At 39.6% G+C, this 21,934-nt stretch overlaps 1 protein-coding gene across 3 annotated transcripts in view; it reads right to left on the bottom strand.

Annotated features, from left to right (window-relative positions):
* Positions 1-21,934, bottom strand: part of LOC136428991 (amyloid-beta A4 precursor protein-binding family A member 2-like) — an 87,078-nt gene that overhangs the window by 43,430 nt on the left and 21,714 nt on the right. For all 3 annotated transcript variants that reach the window (XM_066418861.1, XM_066418862.1, XM_066418863.1), the window contains exon 6: positions 14,912-14,948. In XM_066418861.1, the coding sequence (XP_066274958.1) occupies positions 14,912-14,948 (37 nt within the window). The remainder of the gene's footprint in view (positions 1-14,911; positions 14,949-21,934) is intronic.

Raw genomic sequence — 21,934 nt, 5'->3', positions numbered from 1 at the left:
TTTGTTTATTTGTTTGTTTGTTTGTTTGTTTGTTTGTTACCAGCATAACTTGAGAAGCTGTGAAATCTTTATGACATTTGGTATGTGGGTAGGGGTTGGGAAAGCAAACATCAAGTTTGATAATTGGCCTCCTAGCAGTCTTCTATGGTACTGCAGCAGAACTTCTGGTTTTGGTATCTTGTGTTCTGGACATGCTTTTCGAGTGGTAGAAAGCTCTTGTTCCCTTGTCCTCAAGCTTTGTTTTCATTACGTTTTTTCGAGTTTATTTTCTAAAAACCCAGGAACCAAAATATTAAACTGATGTGGCCTAAAGCTCTGGATTTGTGCCTCAAAAATACTGTTCCAGTAGTACGGCAGCCTCCGTATGCTTAAGATTTTTTCTTGTTATCAGACAAAAAAAAATTCGCCAAAAATCATGTACATTCCTGCAAAGTTATATTGATGAACATCCAAGCACAAGCCAAGGAGAGCGTTTCTTCTGAAAAAGGGGCGTGGCCTTATAAATCTTGATGACGTAATCATGACATCATACTAATTTGCATAAATCATCACCTTGCTATAAGGTACTACCTGAAAAAAAATCAAGGTTCAGGAAGGTTTATAAAGCTTAAGAAAGGGTTTTTTCAAAAACATCCCAAAATTCCTCAGCCACCCTTCAACAATACCTTAAGCATTTAGACAGTCACTCAACGGCTTTCATTTCCTCAAGCCAAGCTATTAGCATTCACCGTTAGATGATCGGGACGTAAAGGTGTCTCGGGTGACCACAGAGCAGGTAATATGTAATTCTCAGGAATGAAATATGCAGAACACAATCTCACATGATGTCCCTCGATGGCCTGCAATATGGCCTGAGCTAGTCCATTTAAGATTTCCAATGGGTGGTAAAAATACAGGTAAATCACAATTCTATTGATTGAAAAAAAAAAAAAAAAACACTCTTCTTATAACAGTGACTGTCAAACCGAATGCTTTGAATGAAAATGACTCCAAACCTGTATTGCCAAACATGTTTGGGGAAACCACTCACACAAGGAAAGACCCCACTCTTTTCAATAAATCAATTTAAGTGTGGTGGGTTCTTTAGCATGCTCAAGGTGTGGCTATCCTTAAACAGCGGCAATACGGCTTTGCGTCCCATCTCGCACAAAAAAAACACACAAAGACAAACACACACACACACGCGCGCGCGCGCACACACACACACACACACACACACATACACAATGTACACACACATACACAAACACAGCCCCAAAACTATACCTCCCATTTTCCAGGAGGTAACAGCCCCAACCACAAGGCCATCTTGCCACCTGTTCTATTTCTGAACACAGGAAATTGGGGCTGACAGAGCACTTACGGATCAATGAACATGGACTTGAGGCAGGCAGTCTCAAGTATATGTAATTTCCTCCTTTACATCTTTCACACCCCAGCGGTTGATAGTCCTGACAGATACACAAAGCTCCAAAATCCGAATGCTAGCTACCAATTACTGACTGCTGCATAAAAAGTCTCTTATAATTACTTTAAACTTGTTTTTTTCACACGGACTTTATTTTGTAGTAGAATGTTGTGATATCACTGACAGATACACGCAGCTCCAAAATCCCCTGCTAGCTACCAATTACTGACTGCTGCTTAAAAAGTCTCCTGTAATTACTTTAAACTTGTTTTTTTCACGTGGACTTAATTTTGTAGTAGAATGTTGTGATATCACTGACAGATACATGCAGCTCCTACATCCAAAACGTTACCTACCAATTACTGACTGCTGCTTAAACTGTCTTCTGTAATTACTGTAAATTTGCTTATTTTCACGTGGACTTAATTGTGCAGTAGAATGTTGGTGATATTCCTGACAGTTACATGCAGCTTCAACATTGCTGCTTAACAATTACTGACTGCTGCTTGAAATGTCTCCTATGATTACTGTTAATTTGTTTACCTTTCACATGGACTTAATTTCAATGTCATCCTTTCTCTTATGTGATGTATTAATGTAGTTCATGTATAGACCACAGGATGAATAGCTAAAATGTCAAACTGACGGTGGATCTAACTAAGTCAAGTCAATTTCGTAATAGAATGGGAAATGAGGTTTTCACAGTGTTTTGAATTTTCAGTTGAAACAATTCTGTAGTACAGTGTAGTAATCATGATAAATTGGAAACGTATATTCATAGTGTCATGAATTTGCTGTTGAGAGGTCACTGTCAAAATAAAACACCTCAAACATTTAAAGATTTCCAGCGCACACGCCAAATTTCAAACAAATCCGTCAAAAGATTCTTCAGTTGTATGTGAGAACACACAAACACTTGGGGTAGGGAATTTCCCGAGCAGCCTTCGTAACCCCTGCTTCTCCTAATGGGTCAGTGAAGTCAATACTTGTCTCGAGCATTGATGTTTCTGACCTAGGGTGAAGAGATGCTGCTACAGTAACAATTGAGCCGACTTTCTTCGTAAATCGATGGCAACATCAGGTTCTTACGAATTGATTAAAAAAAAAAAAAAAACACAGACAAAAACAGTACCCCCACTGGAGTTCACTGACCTCCTTCACAGAGCCAATCTAGCAACTAGATAACTTCTCTAAAGAGAAAGATGTTTCAGATAGCATCTGCTATCTTTCATCAGCAACTGAGAGTGAGGACAGTAAGACATCACTTGCCAATCGCACTCAGAGAACCTGACACAGCCAATATCCATTTTAGTCACGTTACACTCAAGAAAGTCAAGGTTCTTTTCTCACGCAATGTAATAAGGCCGAGGAAAAAATGCTGTGTTTCTGGTTACTTGACCAACCCTGGCAAAAACCTTCTAACCATAGCCTTTTTGGAGGGGTCTTGGCCGCTGGCAAGAGACATTAAAATATTTGATCATGCTATCATTTTCCATCATGCTATCTTCATTTCTACTGCAATAGAAAAAGTGATATATACAGACCTACTAAGCTTAGGTCCCACCTATTATGTTGATGGACGAAAATATAAAACACAGACAAGGACAACAAACAGACACACATACATGTACCAGTAAACATAACCTTCTCGGCTATGGTAAAAAAAGAGGAAGATAAAAAGAATCCATACCTACCGACCCTAATTTTTTCAGGACTGTAATCGAAAACACAACATTGATTTTCCTAAGCCTATAATATAAGCAATCAGGCTTCAGTAATCTACATGTACTGGGTGGGCTTTACATGTATAATACGCAACGTGTCCAAACCCAGTATCAGGTTTGTTACCATATTTCCAAAAACAGCTACAGGAACAATATTTTCTGATACCTAGCATCAGTACCAAATTTTGGCTTCTATCGCTTTTCTTTAATGCTCACAGTTTCTCTGTTTCCAAAGTTGATCCGCCTTCTTTTTCCCGTCTGTTACAGCCAATGATCTACTGCCTACCCTTGTTCCAGACAGACCCATCCCAAATCACGACAGAACAGAAACAAAGTAATCCCACCCCTAAGGCATGGACTTTAGAACGTGCGACGTGTTCAAACCCAGTATCAACTATCCCTGCACTGATCAAATCACAGGGTAAGATCTTGTCAGGATGACCCTCACGACATGAATAAACCATCTGCCCCCCTTTCAACCCTGCTGATAAGATGATTATGTCCACTTACTGGGTCCCCTGTACTTCACATGTACGTGTGTACGAGTGGACAGGACCTAATTTCTGGGACTCCACTTCAAAGGTAGAGTGGACAACCTCAGATTGAGGACAAGCATGACGTTTCGTCATTAGCTAATAGTGAAATACGATTTTTCTACAGCTCGCATGTTTAGCCAAGCACACCAGGTCACCCCTACTCTTCTTCATAAGTGTGTTGGGTTCTTTTACATGCAAAGGTTAGGCACTTGAGGGTTATGTCTGAAGCTCCCTCATAGCTTTGTCATTAGCTAGTAGTGCAATACGGTTTTGCTACAGCTCGTGTGTCTAGCCAAGCACACCGGGTCGCCCCTACTCTTCTTGAGAAGTATGTTGGGTTCTTTTACATGCAGAGGTTTGACACTTGAGGCTAATGCCGGAAGCTCTCTCATACACGGGGCCGCCGGCTTTACGTCACCATTTATGACAAACGTAATCCCTTACAACATGCCCAAGCTAGGGCCGACCCTTGGATTGAACCCCCACCCCCGGAATTTGATCCGGATGTCAAAGCATCGGGGTTGTGCTACCACTTGTGCTTTGGGGACCTGTATTCCATTTGTTTCTTTTTTTCAGATTCTTCTTTGGTCAATTCAATTCTATCTTGTCTATAACTATGTTTACTTCACAAATAGGCAAACTTGGAAACTACTGGTTCCATATGTCACAATTACTGGTGGGATGGTGCATTGAGTGATTAATCAAAATGGGATTGGGACACTACATTTGTATGTCCCATGAAATATTGATGCATGGGTTGGCAGCATCTCTAATCACTTAAAAAACTCATATCAAATTGAAATACGAGAGAGGGGGTCAATTTCGAAAGTGGCGCCTTGCTTCATCCCATTTTCATTAAGTTCTTACCGTCAAAAATGATGAGCAGCTTTGTCGACCTGTTGTCCAATATCCATGGATATTAGAGTAATGGATCTGCATTGTCCCACTAAAGCCCCTGTCACACTTGTGCGTACAATGTATATACAAGTCTGCATGAGTTGCGTATTAACATGTTTCTGGTTTAGGTTAAGTTTGCAGTTCGAATAAGTGATTTCTTAGGTTTGATAACCAGGCTGCACAACGGTGGGTCAAATGTGCAACTCAAACGCACTTGAATATATGCAGAAGTGTGACAGGGCCCTAAGGCACAGTCGCTTTATCTATGCATGATGAGATGCCATTACCATAGTAGACAGCCTTAGTAATTTATCCTAGACAGTAATGCAACATTTCATATTAACTAGAAGTGCACATTCAAAATTTCATTCAGTTGCTTGAGTAACTTTTTTTGGTGATTCTTATTACCTGAATGTCTAACCTTCATCAACGTAAGAAATGTATAACATATCATCAGTAGAAGTACTAGTATTAGATTCTCAAAAAGGAAGGTGCATTCACTGTAACTTGAAAGATCTACTTACTTTTTCCCTGAAGCCTACTGTTTGGTACAATGTAAGCTTGTTTCAGCTTCAAGACAGCTACAAATAGGACCACCCTGCCTTTTGCCATAACTTCTACTCAATCTGGATCTGTTACTGTGATTCAGGGAGAGTTTAGCAGCACTGCCAACCTTGACGATGACTAAAGTTGTATTTACCATCAGGGTGGTACATGTAAGTTGTTCAATGCTGTCTCCCATGCTTCCTGCCTGTAACATTTAAGATAAGACTGTGGGGATAAAAAAGCTCACGGTTGCTGTCTTACAACATTTGAGGCTATGTTCGTTCAGAACCTTGTAGTGCCTAGGGGAACATAGGGCAGCAAGTTTCCTTGCTGTTTCAGTAGCAGGGTAAATTTTTACAGGAAGGGGTTCCTAGGCCTCCCACTTTCACGTGCTAAATGCACCTCTTTGATCATGAGACCCCCATTTTACGTTTCTTCCTAAAGACGACTGAGACTGGAAGGACTCGACATAAGCAAGCCTAAAGACGGGTGCAGCCCCAACCCAGGATTTAACCAGAGTCTCCAAGTCACCAACTGATTGGAACCAGGAGCTCAACAGTGATGCTGGTAGCAGTCGAGCTACAGCGACATCCGTCCTTTGGGCTACACAAGTCTATAAAAACAGATTACATCAGGAGCTGCACCACATGGGCAGTACTCTAGTTTTATTTTAACGTCGGATGCTCTGCTTGGGATTTCTCATTGCCCAAAGTTATTATCTAGATGGATAACGAGTTTTGGCGGACGAAATCTAAGGTCCATTACATTCACAATCAGTCTGCTGGCTACTATGAAGTCATATCTGGAATCTGTTCCCAGAAAACGTCTGTACGTCATGGCAAAGTTTTCCATTTAGGCAACAGCAAGTAAATCTTATGGATGACATCCGTGCATGAGTTGATTATTGAAAAAAAAGCAAGAAACTTCATTCTTAAACGTCTGCCTTAGTTGTAGAAGTGACATAACCAGTGAGGTAGCCTTGAGTGCAGTCCTAGTGATATTGGGTTACCACAATAGTGTCACTATCTGCACTTCCTGAATATAGAAATGAACCGTTTTGTCGATTCAATTCTTAAAGTTTTTACACATCTTTTTTTTCTCTTTTGCACAAGATTCAGAGGCTGCAAATGATGTCAGCCATAAAATTGCTGTGGCCTTAAAAGGAGAGACAGACAGAAAGTTGGCTGTTATACCATATATTGTTGCAACAATTCTTGTTTTTACCTACATGTACATTGTTTCTGTGTTTTTTTTGTATTCTTGCACAAGACTCAGAGTCTGCAGGGGATGTGTTCCATAGAATTCACTTGCCATGGCCGTAAAAGCTGCGGCAGACAGAAAAGTTTGGTGGGGCTGAGAAGGATGATTACAGCGGATCCCAGTAAGCTTTATGGAGAGTGGGTTTACTGATAAGGACATATTCCCCAACAATGCATGACTGGAAACCCAGTCAGTGTGGCTCCAAACCAAAACCTCGTTCAGTGGCTTCAAAAGCAAGGTCATTGGCATCATCTAGATACATAGTACATATATATACATAAAATACATAATGTACTCTCAGAAATGGCCCGTTTTCAGCCTTTTGTGGCATCAAAAAAAGGTCAATGGCATCATCTATCTCTCTATCTCCCTCTCTCTTTATATACATATTAATGTATATATATAACATAATGTGCTCTCTTGAAACGAAGGTCATAGGCATTGTATATATTTATAGAACATAATCATGATAATGTACTCTCTGAAATGGCACATTTTCAAGGTTTTGTGGAATCTAAAAAAGGTCAATGGCATTTTCTATAACAGATAATGTACTCTCAGAAATGGCACGTTTTCAACATTCAATGGCTTCAAAAGGCATCATCTATATATATACATAATAATTTATACAACACATAATGTACTCTCTGAAATGGTACGTTTTTGACGAGAAAAGTGTACGCTACAGGCATTGCTTTGCTAAATCCTTGGATGTGTTCAACGCCAAACTGTATCATTTTCTAAAGTATTTGAGTATATATGAAATGGCACATTTCCAACATTTTGTGGGATTAAAGAGGAAAGTCAATGGCCTTTTCTATAACAGACAATGTATTCTCTGAAATGGCACGTTTTCAACGTTCAATGGCTTCAAAAGGCATATCTATATATATACATAATAATTTATACAACACATAATGTGCTCTCTAAAATGGCACGTCTTTGTGGCATCAAAAGAAAGGTCAATGTCATTTTATAAAGCAGATAATGTACTTTCTGAAATGGCAGGCTTTTGACGAGAAAAGTGTACGCTGCAGGCATCGCTTTGCTAAATCCTTGGATGTGTTCAACGCCAAACTGTATCATTTTCTAAAGTATTTAAGTATATATGAAATGGCACATTTCCAACATTTTGTGGGATCAAAAAGGAAAGTCAATGGCCTTTTCCATAACAGACAATGTACTCTCTGAAAATGGCACTTTTTCAACATTCAATGGCTTCAAAAGAAGGTCAAGGTATCATCTTTATATATATACATATATTATACTTTATACACCACATGATGTTCTCTCTGAAATGGCAAGGTCAGTGCCATTTTATAAAGCAAATAATGTACTTTCTGAAATGGCAGGATTTTGACGAGAAAAGTGTACGCTGTAGGCATCGCTTTCCTAAATCCTATGATGTGTTCAACGGCAAACTACACCTATCATTTTCTAAAGTGCTTGAGTCGACGACCTCGTATCAGGTTTATTCAAAAGCGGCGGATTTAACGGCATCTATCAATGGAAAATGGCATGCAGGTGAAATGTGGGATGCATTACCCGTTGAATGGGAGAGCAACTTTTCACTAGAAGTGGAGAATTATTCGGGGTGAATGTCAGCATTCCGTGAAGCAGAAAGGATGTGATGCGATGAAAGATAGCTATCAGCCATACATAGAGCAAATCTATAGAAGCAGGTATAATCAGATCTTGAAATACTGGGTGTATGTGCACTTTTCTACACCCTAAATTTTGTACTGTGGGTGCACTAGTGTATCTAGATATTTGTGTAGGGTTACACACTACTATACAGCATATTCTAAGTGTCGTAAAAGTAACAAAAGCTTTGTTGTAGATGCATTACCAAGTGTTGCAATTTTGAAGATAGCTATATAATTTCAGATTGAAGTACTGAAGATAAGGTTTGTAATAATCTTTATGTTTTGCTGACGATCTACTTTATTGGATGTTGTGAACCCCCAAATAATTTCTGTACACCTAAATCATTATGTCAGGTGCTGCATCAATTTCTAACCTTTAGTTAGGCTACAGACAACATCAATTGATGCTCTCTGTCCACGGTGCTAAAATAGCTGCTGTCATTAAGTTACGCTTTCAACTGACAGGACCTCTATTTGTAACCTTTAGTTAGGCTATAGACTAACAGACAACTTTAAATCAATGATCTCTGTCCCTGGTGCTGGAAAAGCTGTTATCATTAAACTATGCTTTCCACCGACAGAACTTCTATTTGTAACCTTTAGTTAGGCTGTAGACAACATTAAAGCAATGGTCCCTGTCCTTGGTGCTAAAATAGCTGTTGTCATTAAACCCTGCTTTCCACTGATAGGACCACACCTATTTGATAGGATGTAGAATAATTCTATCAATGATGACTTCTGCAGTCATAAAAACATAGAAATGAGGTGATCTTGAGTAATTTTATCAATGACTGACTTCTGCATAGTTGTAAAAACATGAAAATAATAGGTCTCATACTTAACACAATTATCTGAGTTAATGAATACCCACTGCAATGACATCATGAACAACTACGATGTGCTGGGTCTGATACTAAAAGATGTACCACTGATAGAGATGAAATCTCCTTGATGCTTATCATAGAAACCCCTGTCCCAGTCGTAAAAAACATAGGAATGTGTGTCTTGGTACTTAACACAATTATCTGAGTTTATGGATACCTAATGCAATGACATCATGAACAACTACGATGTACAGGGTTTGATACTAAAAGATGAAACACTTGTACAGATGCTTATTATAGAGATCCCTGTCCTTGGTACTAAAATGGTGTTGTTGTTAAGTTGTGCTTCACCTATTTGATGTGAACTTAGATAAGTCTATAATTGACTTCTACATTGTCATAAAACATAAAAATGGTCACTATTGTACTTAAAACAATTATCTGAGTTCATGAATACCTCCTATGTTGAACAGTTACAATGTACTGGGTTTCATACTAACAGACATAACACTTATACAGATGAAAAACAGGGAAATGCTTATCAAAAAGACCCCTGTCCTTGGTACTGGAATGTTGCTGTCATTAAGTTATGCTTTCCACTGATAGGACTTCTCCTATTTGATGTGATCTTACGTAATTGACCTCTGCAAAAAACATTTTGTCGTAAACCATAAATCAATGATTGTTTTAGTATCGAACGCAATCATCAGAGTTTTGAATACCTACTTCAATGACATCATAAAAAACTACATAGTACTGGGTTTGATACTTACAGATGTAACACAGGTACAGATGAAGAGCAGGAAGATCATTGAGATACTCCAGTAAAAATGTATGCAGTCAAGTCAGCCTCCCATTAAAATGACATCATTAGATACGTAATTGACTTCTGTATTGTCGTAAAAACATAAAAATGATTCATCTTGTACTTAACACAATTATATCATGATGAACAACTGCGTTGTAACGGGTTTGACAACAGTGATGCAGATGAAACACATGTATAGGTAGATGCTTATTACACGGATATTCCAATAAAAAGTTACGCCATCAAATCTAAGATGGAAAGACAGCATCAATGCCAGAACGGAGACGTAACCTTTCCAAGCGGGAGACAGACTTAATAACAAGAGCCAGTCTCCCTGCCCAACAGGACTGAGTGGCCGTAAAGCCGTATGACTGAGCGATCACATAATTATTTGTGGCATATGAGCCATCATAACAAAGTAGTAAAAACACAGGAAACGGCCACAGTGGGGCAAAATATGATGTCAAAGTACGAAAGAGGTCCGTCAAGGTTTTTATGTGTCTGAGACCGAACATCCATTCGGCCAGAATTGCTTAACCTTTCGGTCTCTAAGGATGGTACATATATGGGGCCAACAGTAAGAATAGGAACGCAGCTGAATGTTAAATAGCGAATTCTCTGTGCAGTTTTAAGTTCAATGTATTCAAACACAGCCAAAGCAGGCATCTCACTGGGCTGTGCCTTATAGCCAAAAATTGCAAAAGAAATTTGCAAAAGTGGCTCAAAACGATGCTTATCGGTGGCACTTTCCTCCAACGGCAGCAATTTGTCACCTGAAATTGCGAATTTTGTGCAAAATGTAACGAAATTGGAATACTGAAAAAAGTCACAATTGGCAAAATTGCACAAATTGATCCAAAGAGGCGCAATCACTGCAAATCCATTTTTGATCAATTTCGATCATTGTACGTTGGTTTCTATGTCAGTGGCAACACTGCGATTTCCAATAAAGTTGTCTTGTATCTGACTTGGAGTCGAAACTGAGAATGTGACATTCTGGGCACGGCCCTTTAGTTTGTAGAGGTCAAAAATTTTATCCGTGCATCCCACCTGTGTGACCGCAAGGGAAAATTGGCAAGGTTGCAGCAAAAATTAGGCACAATTAGGAACACTCCATTAAGATAATGAATTTAGGCTTCACATATTTCCAAGAGCAGCTACATAAAAATGTTTTCTGATACCTAACATCATTACCAAAATTTTGCTTCCATCGCTTTTCCTTAATGCCCCACAGTTCCTGTTTCCAAAGTAGAGTTGCCTTATTTTTGACATCAACAATGATGTACTGCCCACCCTTGTTCCAGACAGACCCATCCAAAATCATGACAGCACAGAAGCTAAGTAATCCCACCCCTAAGGCATGTCTTGTGTAAACCTCTTTAACTTGTTAACAGCGACATACATGTACGTAAGAGACCGTTAAAAGCTTTCGTGCTCGGAGATTATCTCTTGAGTAGAAAGACAGAATGAGCTTTAGTTCAGAGCTGTAACCTTGAGGTAGAAATCTCTGATCAAAGCAAAAAACCCTATGCTAAAGGGTCCTTTTTTTTACTCATGCAAATTTCAAACTCTGTAGCACTACCAAAAACAAATATTCTTGTTTTGGGAAAAACAGGACAGGCTATTCTGAGAAAAAACAAAATAAATTGGCCTGGCCTAATATAACAAAAAACTTTCCATAGCCTTCAGGTCTTGATCCGTCTCAACTTGAACAGATGCTGCCGAATATTCACATTAAATCATTTCACTAATGGCGCATGTTGTGCCTCTCCAGTTTCCTGGTTATAATGAAGACACATTCGTCACACAGAACTACGCATAAGCGGTGCCGTGGTTTTGCAAGCGAGCACAGAACATCTGGAACCAAGCTTGATTTCATAATTGGAATTTGATACAAGATGTAAAAGTGTGATTATAAAGACTATTTACCAGAAAGTAACACTATCCATTGCAGTATGCTCATACAGTCGACTTACAGATGTGCTCTATCAGCTACTGTAATTCTTGTTTCTTTCACTGTAACTTTATGTTCACTGTTTTCATGGTCACCTCTGTACCGTGAACTTATCATCACCGTGAAAAAACCTTTTGTGATTATTTGTGATTCCTTCACACATCCATTCTGTAAATCACTTGCCGCCACCTTGAAGTTAAAGTTCAGTGAAAATTTCCATTTTCCTTACACCGTGAAAATTTGCTACCGCGAAGTTAAAGTGAATCTAAATACAGTATACTAGATACATGTATGCGAGCAAATTATATACGATCAGCAATTTATCAGCAGACGCTTTTCTAAGGATTTAAAACAAAATTCTATCAGTTCAGTTCATTCTCATACTACGGTACCATTCGTCAATGCTCCAATGCTACAAACAACAAGAAGTACGGTTTTTTTCAACAGCTTTTTTCCACGAACAGCAAAACTATGGAAATCCCTCCTAGCCCACTGCTTTCCCACTGATTATAACCTACAAACCTTTAAAACAAACATACATCTCATTCTCTCACCTTAGCCACATTCAGTTTAAACCAATCACAACAATTAGTTCAATGCCCCTATGGCCTTGCAATGAGCAAGATTTTTCTTAAAAAAGAAGAAGAAAGAAGAACCACAAGCATCTGGAGGCACGCATCCAGTACCGATGTCTCCATTTGCCGTAAGCCCATCTTTCATTTCCTGGTAATTTGTTTTCAACTAAGTGGCTGAAACCCCAAGCTGTTTGTACCAGGCATGCATCACCAAGGATTCCTGCTCCTCAGAAGGCTTTTAGTGGTTTTACCTCACAGCTGTCTAAGGCCCACTTTTCAACTACATGTAGACGATGAGTGAGTGTACAGCGACCAACATTTGGTGTAATGGTATGATTCAAAAGAGACCAAAACAAACAAAATGTTCTCTATCTTTGAAAATAATTCAGCAATCAGTATGATTTAAAAGACAGCAAAACACAAATTATTTAGCAAGCAATCTAAGTTCCCTTTTACACTAGATGGCGATCACTTAGCAACCCTACAGCAACCAAAAAAGGATGTAATAGTATGATTTAAAAGACAGCAAAACACAAATAATCTAGCAATCTGTCAAATCTAAGGCCCACTTTTTCACTAGACGGCGATCACTGAGTGACTGTACAGCGACCAAAATTTGGTTTTAATAGTATGATTCAAAGACAGCAAAACACACAAAATGTTCTTTATCTATGAAAATAATTCAGCAATCTGCTAAATCTAAGGCCCACTTTTCTACTAGACAGCGATTGCTGAGCAATCGTACAGCGACCAAAATTTGATGTAAAAGTATGATTTAAAAGACAGCAAAACATACAAAATGTTAAGAAAAAATTTATTTAGGCCACACCAATTTAATTTCTTGGTTAAGGGATTTTCATTTTCCCAAAACAAAAAATTTTAGAAAAAAAAAATCACGCCTTCTGTTTTCATGATTTTTTTTTCTAAAATCTTTTTTTTTTTAAATAAAAATCTGTTAATTTAATTTGGTGTGGCCTTATCTATGAAAATAATCTAGCAATCTGTCAAATCTACTGTTAGTTCCCCTTTTACACTAGATGGCGATCACTGAGTGACTGTACAGGGACCAAAATTGCATTTGGGTGGCCCTTGGTTTCATAATTGGAATATGATTTTCCAGACAGTAAAACACACAAAGAGTGAAAAAACTTGGCCTTTATCTCTGAAAATAGTTTAGCAATCTGCCAAATCTTTAGGCACTCGGTGGTCGCAGCCTCCAGTGGGAATCTAGTGTTCTGAATACTGAACATTCCAACATGTACACACTTTGACATTACAAACTAGCTAGGGTATTCATGTGCTTTAATGTGCAGACAAGTAGCAATAAGGGAATGCAAGACTTTCTAATCGGAATACAAAAATCTCAATGAAGAAAAAAAACACAAAGCCAACATAGCTAACTATTGAAAGATATAGACTGCAACTTCTATCCAAAGGTTTTTCATTCATTCGTTTGTTTGTTCATTCATTTGTTTGTTCACGTTCGTTCATTCATTCATTCATTCATTAACTTTACAAATACTTTAGGCAAATGAAATATGACAATGTCAATACCACAGTATATACAAAGCAAAAAAATACACCAAGCCAATATAGTAAACTATTCAAAGAGATAGACTACAACATAAAATATTTTCTGAACGAGATTTTAAGAATGCAAGTACGAAATTGACATTCTCAAATTAGAGTTGAAAATGTCAGAACCACAACATACACATTTCCGAAGCAATTTACATCTAGGTCCCCAGTGTTATGATCTGAACTGGAAATCAATATCACTGACAAGGGGAGCACGACAGTTATCCTAGACATGCAAATGTGCGGGGGCAGTTTCATCACGGCTTCAATACAGCTAACATCTTTAATCAATATTCACATCAGTATGGAGGGTGGGTATTAAAGACCTAATTTCTCCCAACAAAAGGAGGTTCATCATGTTTCAATCATGTTTCGCCGACTCACTTAATCTCAAATAAACTTTAATCAGGCACTGTATATCCTGAAACTTCCGCAGTTGTTTTGTTTTTGTGGTTTTCCCACTGGAAATTCAAGCTACAAATAATTATGCGTTTCCAATGCAAGACTAATGTAAGCTACAGAATTTGACTGTGAATTTAAAACACAGCAAAATTCGTTCGCCTTTTCCCTGCTACAATGAAATAGCACTATCCCAAAAGTAACTGAATTCACAGTAAGGCACAAATGTGTTAAATGTTCTGCCACAAGTTAGAAAGTGTATTTGTTATACAAACTAAGTAATATCCTGGATTACAAGCCTTTTGAATTATCAAGTATTTCAATGCAAAGGATGGTAAGACCTACATGGTACATGTGCACGCACTGTTGGTCTGCAAATGTATGATAACAACTTACTGCCTAGTAACACTAGCCATGGCAGTAGTATGTGCATTCAGTGGGCTTACAGCCAAACTGATGTCAAATCAAATATTCTCAACACAGAAAAATTTCTTAACACTCTCACAGCTATAAATACGCGAGAAAATTAGGATCATCAAAGCATCAGGAGACATTTCTCCACAGATCTTTTTAAATTTCTCTACACTAGACTTCACTTCATCAATGCTCCAATGCTACATACATACATACAACAGAGGAGAATCATCACAAGCAAGCTAAATTGAATCTGGTAATGCGACATGATATGTGGTAATGGAACGTACAGTAGAAACGCATTCATACATCATCTTCCGTAAGAGAGAGCAAGACGCTTACCTTCGTTGTGGTATCCTCTGGAGGTCTGCCGCATGGTCTGAAACGGCAAGAGATGGACAAATAAGACGTGGATCTGTTTCTCCTCCATGGGAAAATAGTGCGTCATCTTGGATATGTACTCCAGAGGGTGATTCCCAGTCTGTTCATTCACAGAGCGCGAGTTGGTGTACTCCAGGCCGGTACCGGCGTTTAGACTTGCACTCGTAGGGGGAGAGGGGGCCGGTGTCTGACGCTAAGATCGACGTAATCAGTCCCGTGACAGATACTTATGACCCTCTAATCAACAGTCGGCCAGCGGAGAGCAGATCGGGCACATCTAATGCAGTTAAGGGTGCAACGTCCACTGACTGCTACTACTGACGAAGTGACCAATAGAGATCAGATCGGGCACATCTAATGCAGTTGAGCGGTTCACTGACTGCTACTACATGTACTAGAAATCCTGGATGGATCTTTCGGCAATGGCGACAGTCGAAAATTCATTTGGTAACTGACAAAGTGACCAATAGAGATCAGATCGGGCACATGTAATGCAGTTGAGCGGTCCACTGACTTCTGATAATCTTTGAGAAAAGCCATATATTTTTGGGAAACAGCGGCTTAGCATTCGCCATGGCTGTTGGTTGTTGAAAATTCACTATGTGACTGAAGAAGCGACCAACGAAAAACAGTTTGGGCGCATCTAATGCAGCTAAGGGTGCGCCATCTACTGACTGCTACTACTACAGTAATCCTGGATGGAAGCCGTATATCTTATGGTAACAGAGGCTTAGCTTCATGCATGGCTGTCAACTGTCAAAAATTCACTTGGTATCTGAGGAAGCGACCAAGGGAAAACAGATTGGGCTCATATAATGCAGTTAAGGGTTAGGGGTCCACTGACTGCTGCTAACCCTGGCTGGAAGCCATTTATCTTTTGGCAACGGCGACTGTTGAAAATTCATTTGGAAGTGACCAAGGAAAAAGAGATTGGGATCATCGAATGGAGTTAAAGGTGTGCGGTCCACTGACTGCTGATAATACTGGAGAGAAGCCATATATTTTTTGGCAAAAGAAACTTTGCGTTCTTCATGGCTGTTCATGAAAATTCATTTTGTAACTCACAAAGCGACCAACGAAAAAACAGATTGGGCTCAATTGATACAGCTACAGGTGAGCAGTTTAATGACCGTTAGCAATCCTAAAGAAAAGTCATATATATTTTGGAAGCAGTGGCTATAAGCACTCTCCATTGCTGTTGAGAATTCATTTGGTAACAGACGAAGCGACCAACCAAAAACAGATCGGGCACATCTAATGCAGTTAGAGGTGAGTTAGCAGTGAGTGTTTCATGGCCTACTGGAAGTAATCCAAGGTAGACACCATTAGTTTTTTGGTAATGGAGGCTTAGCATCGTTCAAGGCCTGTTGACTCTTGAAAATTCATGTGATAACTGATGAAGTGACCAACGAAGAACAGATTGGGCTCATCTAATGCAATTAAAGGTGAGTTAGCAGTGAGTGCTCGTTGATGGTAATCCGGGGTAGAAGCCATAACATCTTTTGGTAACGGAGGCTTAGCATCTTCCATGGCCTTTTGACTGTTGAAAATTCACTTTGCGACTGACGAAACCACCAGCGGAAACCAGATTGGGCTCATCTAATGCAGTCAAAGGTAATCCGGGAAACAAGCCATATATTTCAAGGTAACGGAAGCTTAGCATCGTCCATGGGTGTTGACTGTTAAAAATTCATTTGGTAACTGAGGAAGGGGGACAGATGGTTCGATGCAGTACCTTTTAATATAATAGCTTTGCGAGGATAACTCACAGATTAATACGCGGCTCCCCGTAGGATTACCGGTAGTTCCCTCGATCTGATTATGCGCACGGTGAAAACACTGTGAGTTATAGGCGAAAAGATCGCAGCCAATTTTCCTTGGTAGTAAATTATGCTCCCACAAACGTTCAAGCCAATTAGGTTTCTTACTTCGTCCCAATTTGCAGGTATCAATCGGTCGCTCAGGGCAGTTTTGGCATCTGCAGATTTGCAAAATTGGCCAAGGTATGCAAGGTACTGTAATTCACTTTATCTTCACTGTAGCAAAATTTCACGGTGTAAGGAAAATGGACATTTTGAATGAACTTTAACTTCACGGTGGCGGCAAGTGATTTACAGAACGGTCGCTCAGGGCAGTTTTGGCATCTGCAGATTTGCAAAATTGGCCAAGGTATGCAAGCTAATGGTTACTCAAGCAACTGGACAGATTTGAGGAATGGTTAGATGTTTCAGGCACTGCATGCACTACCTTTCATCAGTGACTGAAACTAGATCTGTGATACGCCAGGCTTTTAACTACGAATTGATATGTGCTGATACATGTATGTGATGAAATGGGTCGGAGACAAATAAAGGCCAAGGTATGATAACAGTCTATGAACTGGTTTTGTGAATATCTAAGCATTAAGAAACTTCTGGCTTTGAGGAATTTCTGTTATATCAATTTTGATTAAGCGTAACCTTTGTTACCAATAGTTCTCAAAGGTTGAGCAAAAAAAAGAAAAGCAGATATAAATTGGTTGCTCTGAGCATTCCCAACATAGACAGATTTTCAAAATTGGTCTTTGAACTGGTTTTGAAAATATTTGGGCACTTCTGGTTCTGAAGAATTTCTGTAATATCAATTTTTATTAAAGGTTGAGCGACAAAACAAAAGCAGACATAAATTGGTCGCTCTGAGCAGTCCCAACATCAGCCCATTTTCAAAATTGTCTAATTGTCTATGAACTGGTTTTGTGAATATTAGGGCATTAATGAACTTCCGGCTTTGACGAATTTCTGTAATACCAGTTTTGATTTAACTTCTTCCTGCTTGGCTACTTCATATATACTGTATATAGTCTTTTGTTAGGGTCATGTAATTGTAAAATTTGTTATGGGCACTGATTATTCTAAGGCCACTTCTAGACTATCATGTTCCAAATAAGTACAAAATGTGCATGTAGATAAACTTTGTGCCCTTTTGAACTCAAACTGCCCTAAAATTTAATTTAAGGGACGTTCCAAAATACATACCTAAATTGGTGCAATTAGGCCCAGTCTATAGTGAGATAACCACTTTAAGCTAGGTACTCATTTTCACCTGAGTAGAGTGAGGAAATAGGTGTTTTACGTGCCTTTCCCAAGGGGGCACAACATTGGAGCTTGCTAGGGATTTGAACCCAAGAACCTCCAGATTCAAAGTCTACAACCATAACCACAAAACCACCTCGCTATAGCAGCCTTTATGGCCATTTTTGTCTACTTCTGGACGTTTTATGCACTTTCCGTCCGACCTTCGATGACTCCTTGGTTGATGACATCAACACCGCTCCAAAGAAGGCTAAAATTCATTCAACTCGTTTCGATCAATCAAAATGCAATTTCCCAGACACAGATGATAAGTCATGTACGACTTACCGCCACTTACTGTCACCCATGCGCGGCAAAACAAGTTCAAGCGTTCGTGCCAAAGTCACAGCAATGTTACATATGGGGCAACATAAAGCCACTCCAATTTAAGTTTTTTGTTCTCTGATTTTCAAAAAGATAATATTTTATGCTTCATTGGAAAAGCATAATAAAAATTAGATATCAAAACTGGAAGTCCTGCTGTAGTACCAATAAAAGCCACCAGGGGGCCCAAAATCTAGTCATCTCGTCGACAGCACATGACCTAACCATATACCAAATTTCATGACAATTCAGCCATAGCTTTTTGAGTTATGCTACTGAACCAACATACATACAAACACTACCTTAAACCAGTTTTATGCCTTGGTGCACTCAATTTTATATATATCTTATATAGTCTTCAAATTCAAATTTCCCCTCTGCAATCTGCTTTTAAGATGTTCCCTTGCTACATACTCCAAAAATTGTTACTCGAGCAACTGGATAAAATTTTGAAACAGACAGCATCCACTATATTTCGTCTTAGTGACTAAGGAAAAGATCTGGCAGAACCAGGTTTTATACCAAAACTCTGAATAGATAAGTTAATGAAGTGAAGACAATCGCATGTATTTCACTTACTATATAATATTTTCATCTTAAAATGTCCAAGAACTAATGAAATAAATTGGTGTGGCCTAATGGCTTCTGCTTTCTCCGAGGTGCAAGAATGGCATCACCTTCCGAACGTAACAAGGTTTCCATGTTGATCAGCCGCCTTTATCTCTTGGCATGTCCCCACTCTATACTTAAAGCGATTATCCTCCATTACAAGAGATACCGTAATGGCCGTAGCCCCATGCTTGATGCATGCGCGTGTCTCTCGCTTTGACGTGTTAAACCAATTAACGATGAAGGCGGCCCCGTTTCGGTGATAAGCAATAAATTATGTACGCCACATATACATGTGCGCACACGGGGAGTGAAATCGAAGATTTGGACATGGAAAATTATTCATAAGAGACATCAATGAAGGTTAGACATCCAGGTAATAAGATACACAATGCGCAAGCAACTGTCAGATGTTTCAGATGGCATCCGCTATTTTTCATCAATCACTGCCAAATGATAGCAGATGCTATCTGAAACGTTTTGCTGTCGATCTACTTTATCTGATGTTGTGCACCCAAATCTTTTTCTGTGCACCTGAATTTTTATGTTTGGTGCACCAATACGGCATTCCCAAAATATGAATTTGGAGCCTCATACATGTATGTGGAGTTGCTGTTCATCTGGTAGTGCCTAGTGGCACATAGGTCAGCAAGTCTCCTTGCCATTCGGAAGTGATTGGTCATTATTGATCCTGAAGAAGGCGACAGTCATCGTCAAAAATTTGATCCTGTGTATACCTTGGTGTTGGGTTGCTAGCCCTTCTTAACATGCTTGAAGCACCTCCTCGAACACCGGAATCCCCACTTTACATCCCTTCCGAAAGACTGTAGTGCAGTCCCAACCGAGATGCCCTTCCCAGGATTAAACCAGCGTCTCCCAATTACCAACTGTGAGACAATCGCCACGTTTCTGTTCCTGGCTACCTCCGAATCTAGGAGAACAGCACGGCAAGCTGCTAAGGAACTCACTTCAGTACTCTCAAGCCAGGGGTACTAAACGATACACCACGAGTGCGAAACCTACGCTGGCTCAACTTCTTGGCAGACAAAAAATCTGATCCGTTATTCCGGATGTACTACTACATAAACCAATTACTACTAACTAATTGGAGCCAGGAGCTCAACTGTGAGGCTGCTACCAGTTGAGCCATAGGGACATCCTACATGTACGAAGAGGAAAGCGGACACCTCATGAGAAGTGAGGGATGGACGATCAATGGATGCCAACCAGCCGTGAAATGTAGGTTACACTGGAGTGATACACGACAGCGTTCTGCTGAACTTGCTCAACGCGGTGGATCTTTTCCCATCTTGTTGGCTGCATTATTTAAAAGCTATTAATGCATGCAACGGCAGTATGCATTACAAAGCTTGTAAAATCTTCCTGATATTTGCAGGACAAAATCAAACTAACATGATACTATTTCTTACTTAATCAAAAGAGTGTTTGCATACGCAACTGTATAGTTGTGTCCATGAAACAGGAGGACTACATAAAATATTGTTTTCGGTGTGTCAAATTGTTTTGGTATGTCTGTTTGTCTGTCTGTGTTTCCAAGTCATGTATTTTCCATACGGTAGTCACGTTCACCACATAGTCGCAGGAATTTATCAGTTTTCGTATTTCTCTAGTGGAGCCTGGTACAATTTTACCATCTTGTGGTCCTTAACTATAGAAATCCCCGTTTTTGTGTGGTGCTGCGTCGCTGTCACATTCATGTAGGTCATTGTACGATTTCGACGTCATAGAATTTCCAAGCAGGCTGTGACAGAAACAACTGCCGACAAGGATCTAAGGCAGCCTTTTCCATTACAAGACAGCTGAATTTTGTAGAACACATACCCCAAGAATGCCCTCAGTTTCCAAACATACGTCAATTGCACAACGTATCAGACCGGATCATAAATTTGGTCTAACACACACGCACACACACAGGGCTTGGATCGATACAAATCGATCCATCCTGGTAAGTAATTGTAACACTGAAGCGCTCCGTATATCAGTACACTGTTTCTGGCCTCCAAAGTGCCCTGCCAATACATTTTATGTGGCATAATTCTCCCTCTCCCCATACCTGACCGCACCTGTCAGGGTCCCTACAAATTACACTCGGGGCAGTTTTCATTAGACACCATTTATTACAGGAGTGAATTCGAAGTGCAACAGCATAAATTCTGGCTACTGGGTTAGATTTATGAACTCTGCATAAAATGGACTGGGCTGGATGGAAAATATTGGTGGGTTACTCAGAGCTGGAAATACTGGGTGCAAATCAGGGCACAGAAAATTGGAGCTATGCACCTAATTTTTGATTGTGGATGCAGCCATGCACCTACATGTACATGTGGGCGTAAGGTACTATTTTGGGCTACTAAAAACCATTTGAATTAATATACTATTGCTTTTCAGTGAATAGCTGAAAGTAGGCTTAGGAACAAAGTAAACTGTGTATTTCATCTAGCAACAAGCACGTTAAAGAGGAAGGAATAGCAACCCCTCCCAGTAAAATTTACCCTGCTACTGAAACAGCAAGGAAACTTGCTACCCTATGTGACACTAGACCTTACAAGGGTCTGAACAAACCATGTTGACTACATGGTGCCAGCAGGACAAGTGGCAGCCAGCCAATCTGTGCATGCCCCCTGGCAGTCTTCACTGAAATTACCAGCATGGAAGCATTCCATCATGATAACGATAATCTCAGGAAGAGACCAAGCATGTTGGTTTGGTTGTATCTGCATTGTATCAGAAACCTGAAAGGGGGAGCTTTTGGCCATTTACACCTCTCTTTTGGAGCTTTGGGCAGGTAACCAAACTAATGTACCACTCAGCAGCATAAATAGAACAATCACACACCCAAGATTCTACATGTGTGTGCGTCTGTGTGTGAGTGAGTGTGTGTGTGTTTCTGTGTGAGAATGTACTAAGTGTATGTGTGTGA

The sequence above is a fragment of the Branchiostoma lanceolatum genome, chromosome 2, assembly GCF_035083965.1.
Source record: "Branchiostoma lanceolatum isolate klBraLanc5 chromosome 2, klBraLanc5.hap2, whole genome shotgun sequence".
Classification (NCBI taxonomy): Eukaryota; Metazoa; Chordata; class Leptocardii; order Amphioxiformes; family Branchiostomatidae; genus Branchiostoma; species Branchiostoma lanceolatum.
The sequence above is the reverse complement of the archived record's forward strand: the minus strand, read 5'-3'. Positions and strand labels throughout refer to the sequence as shown.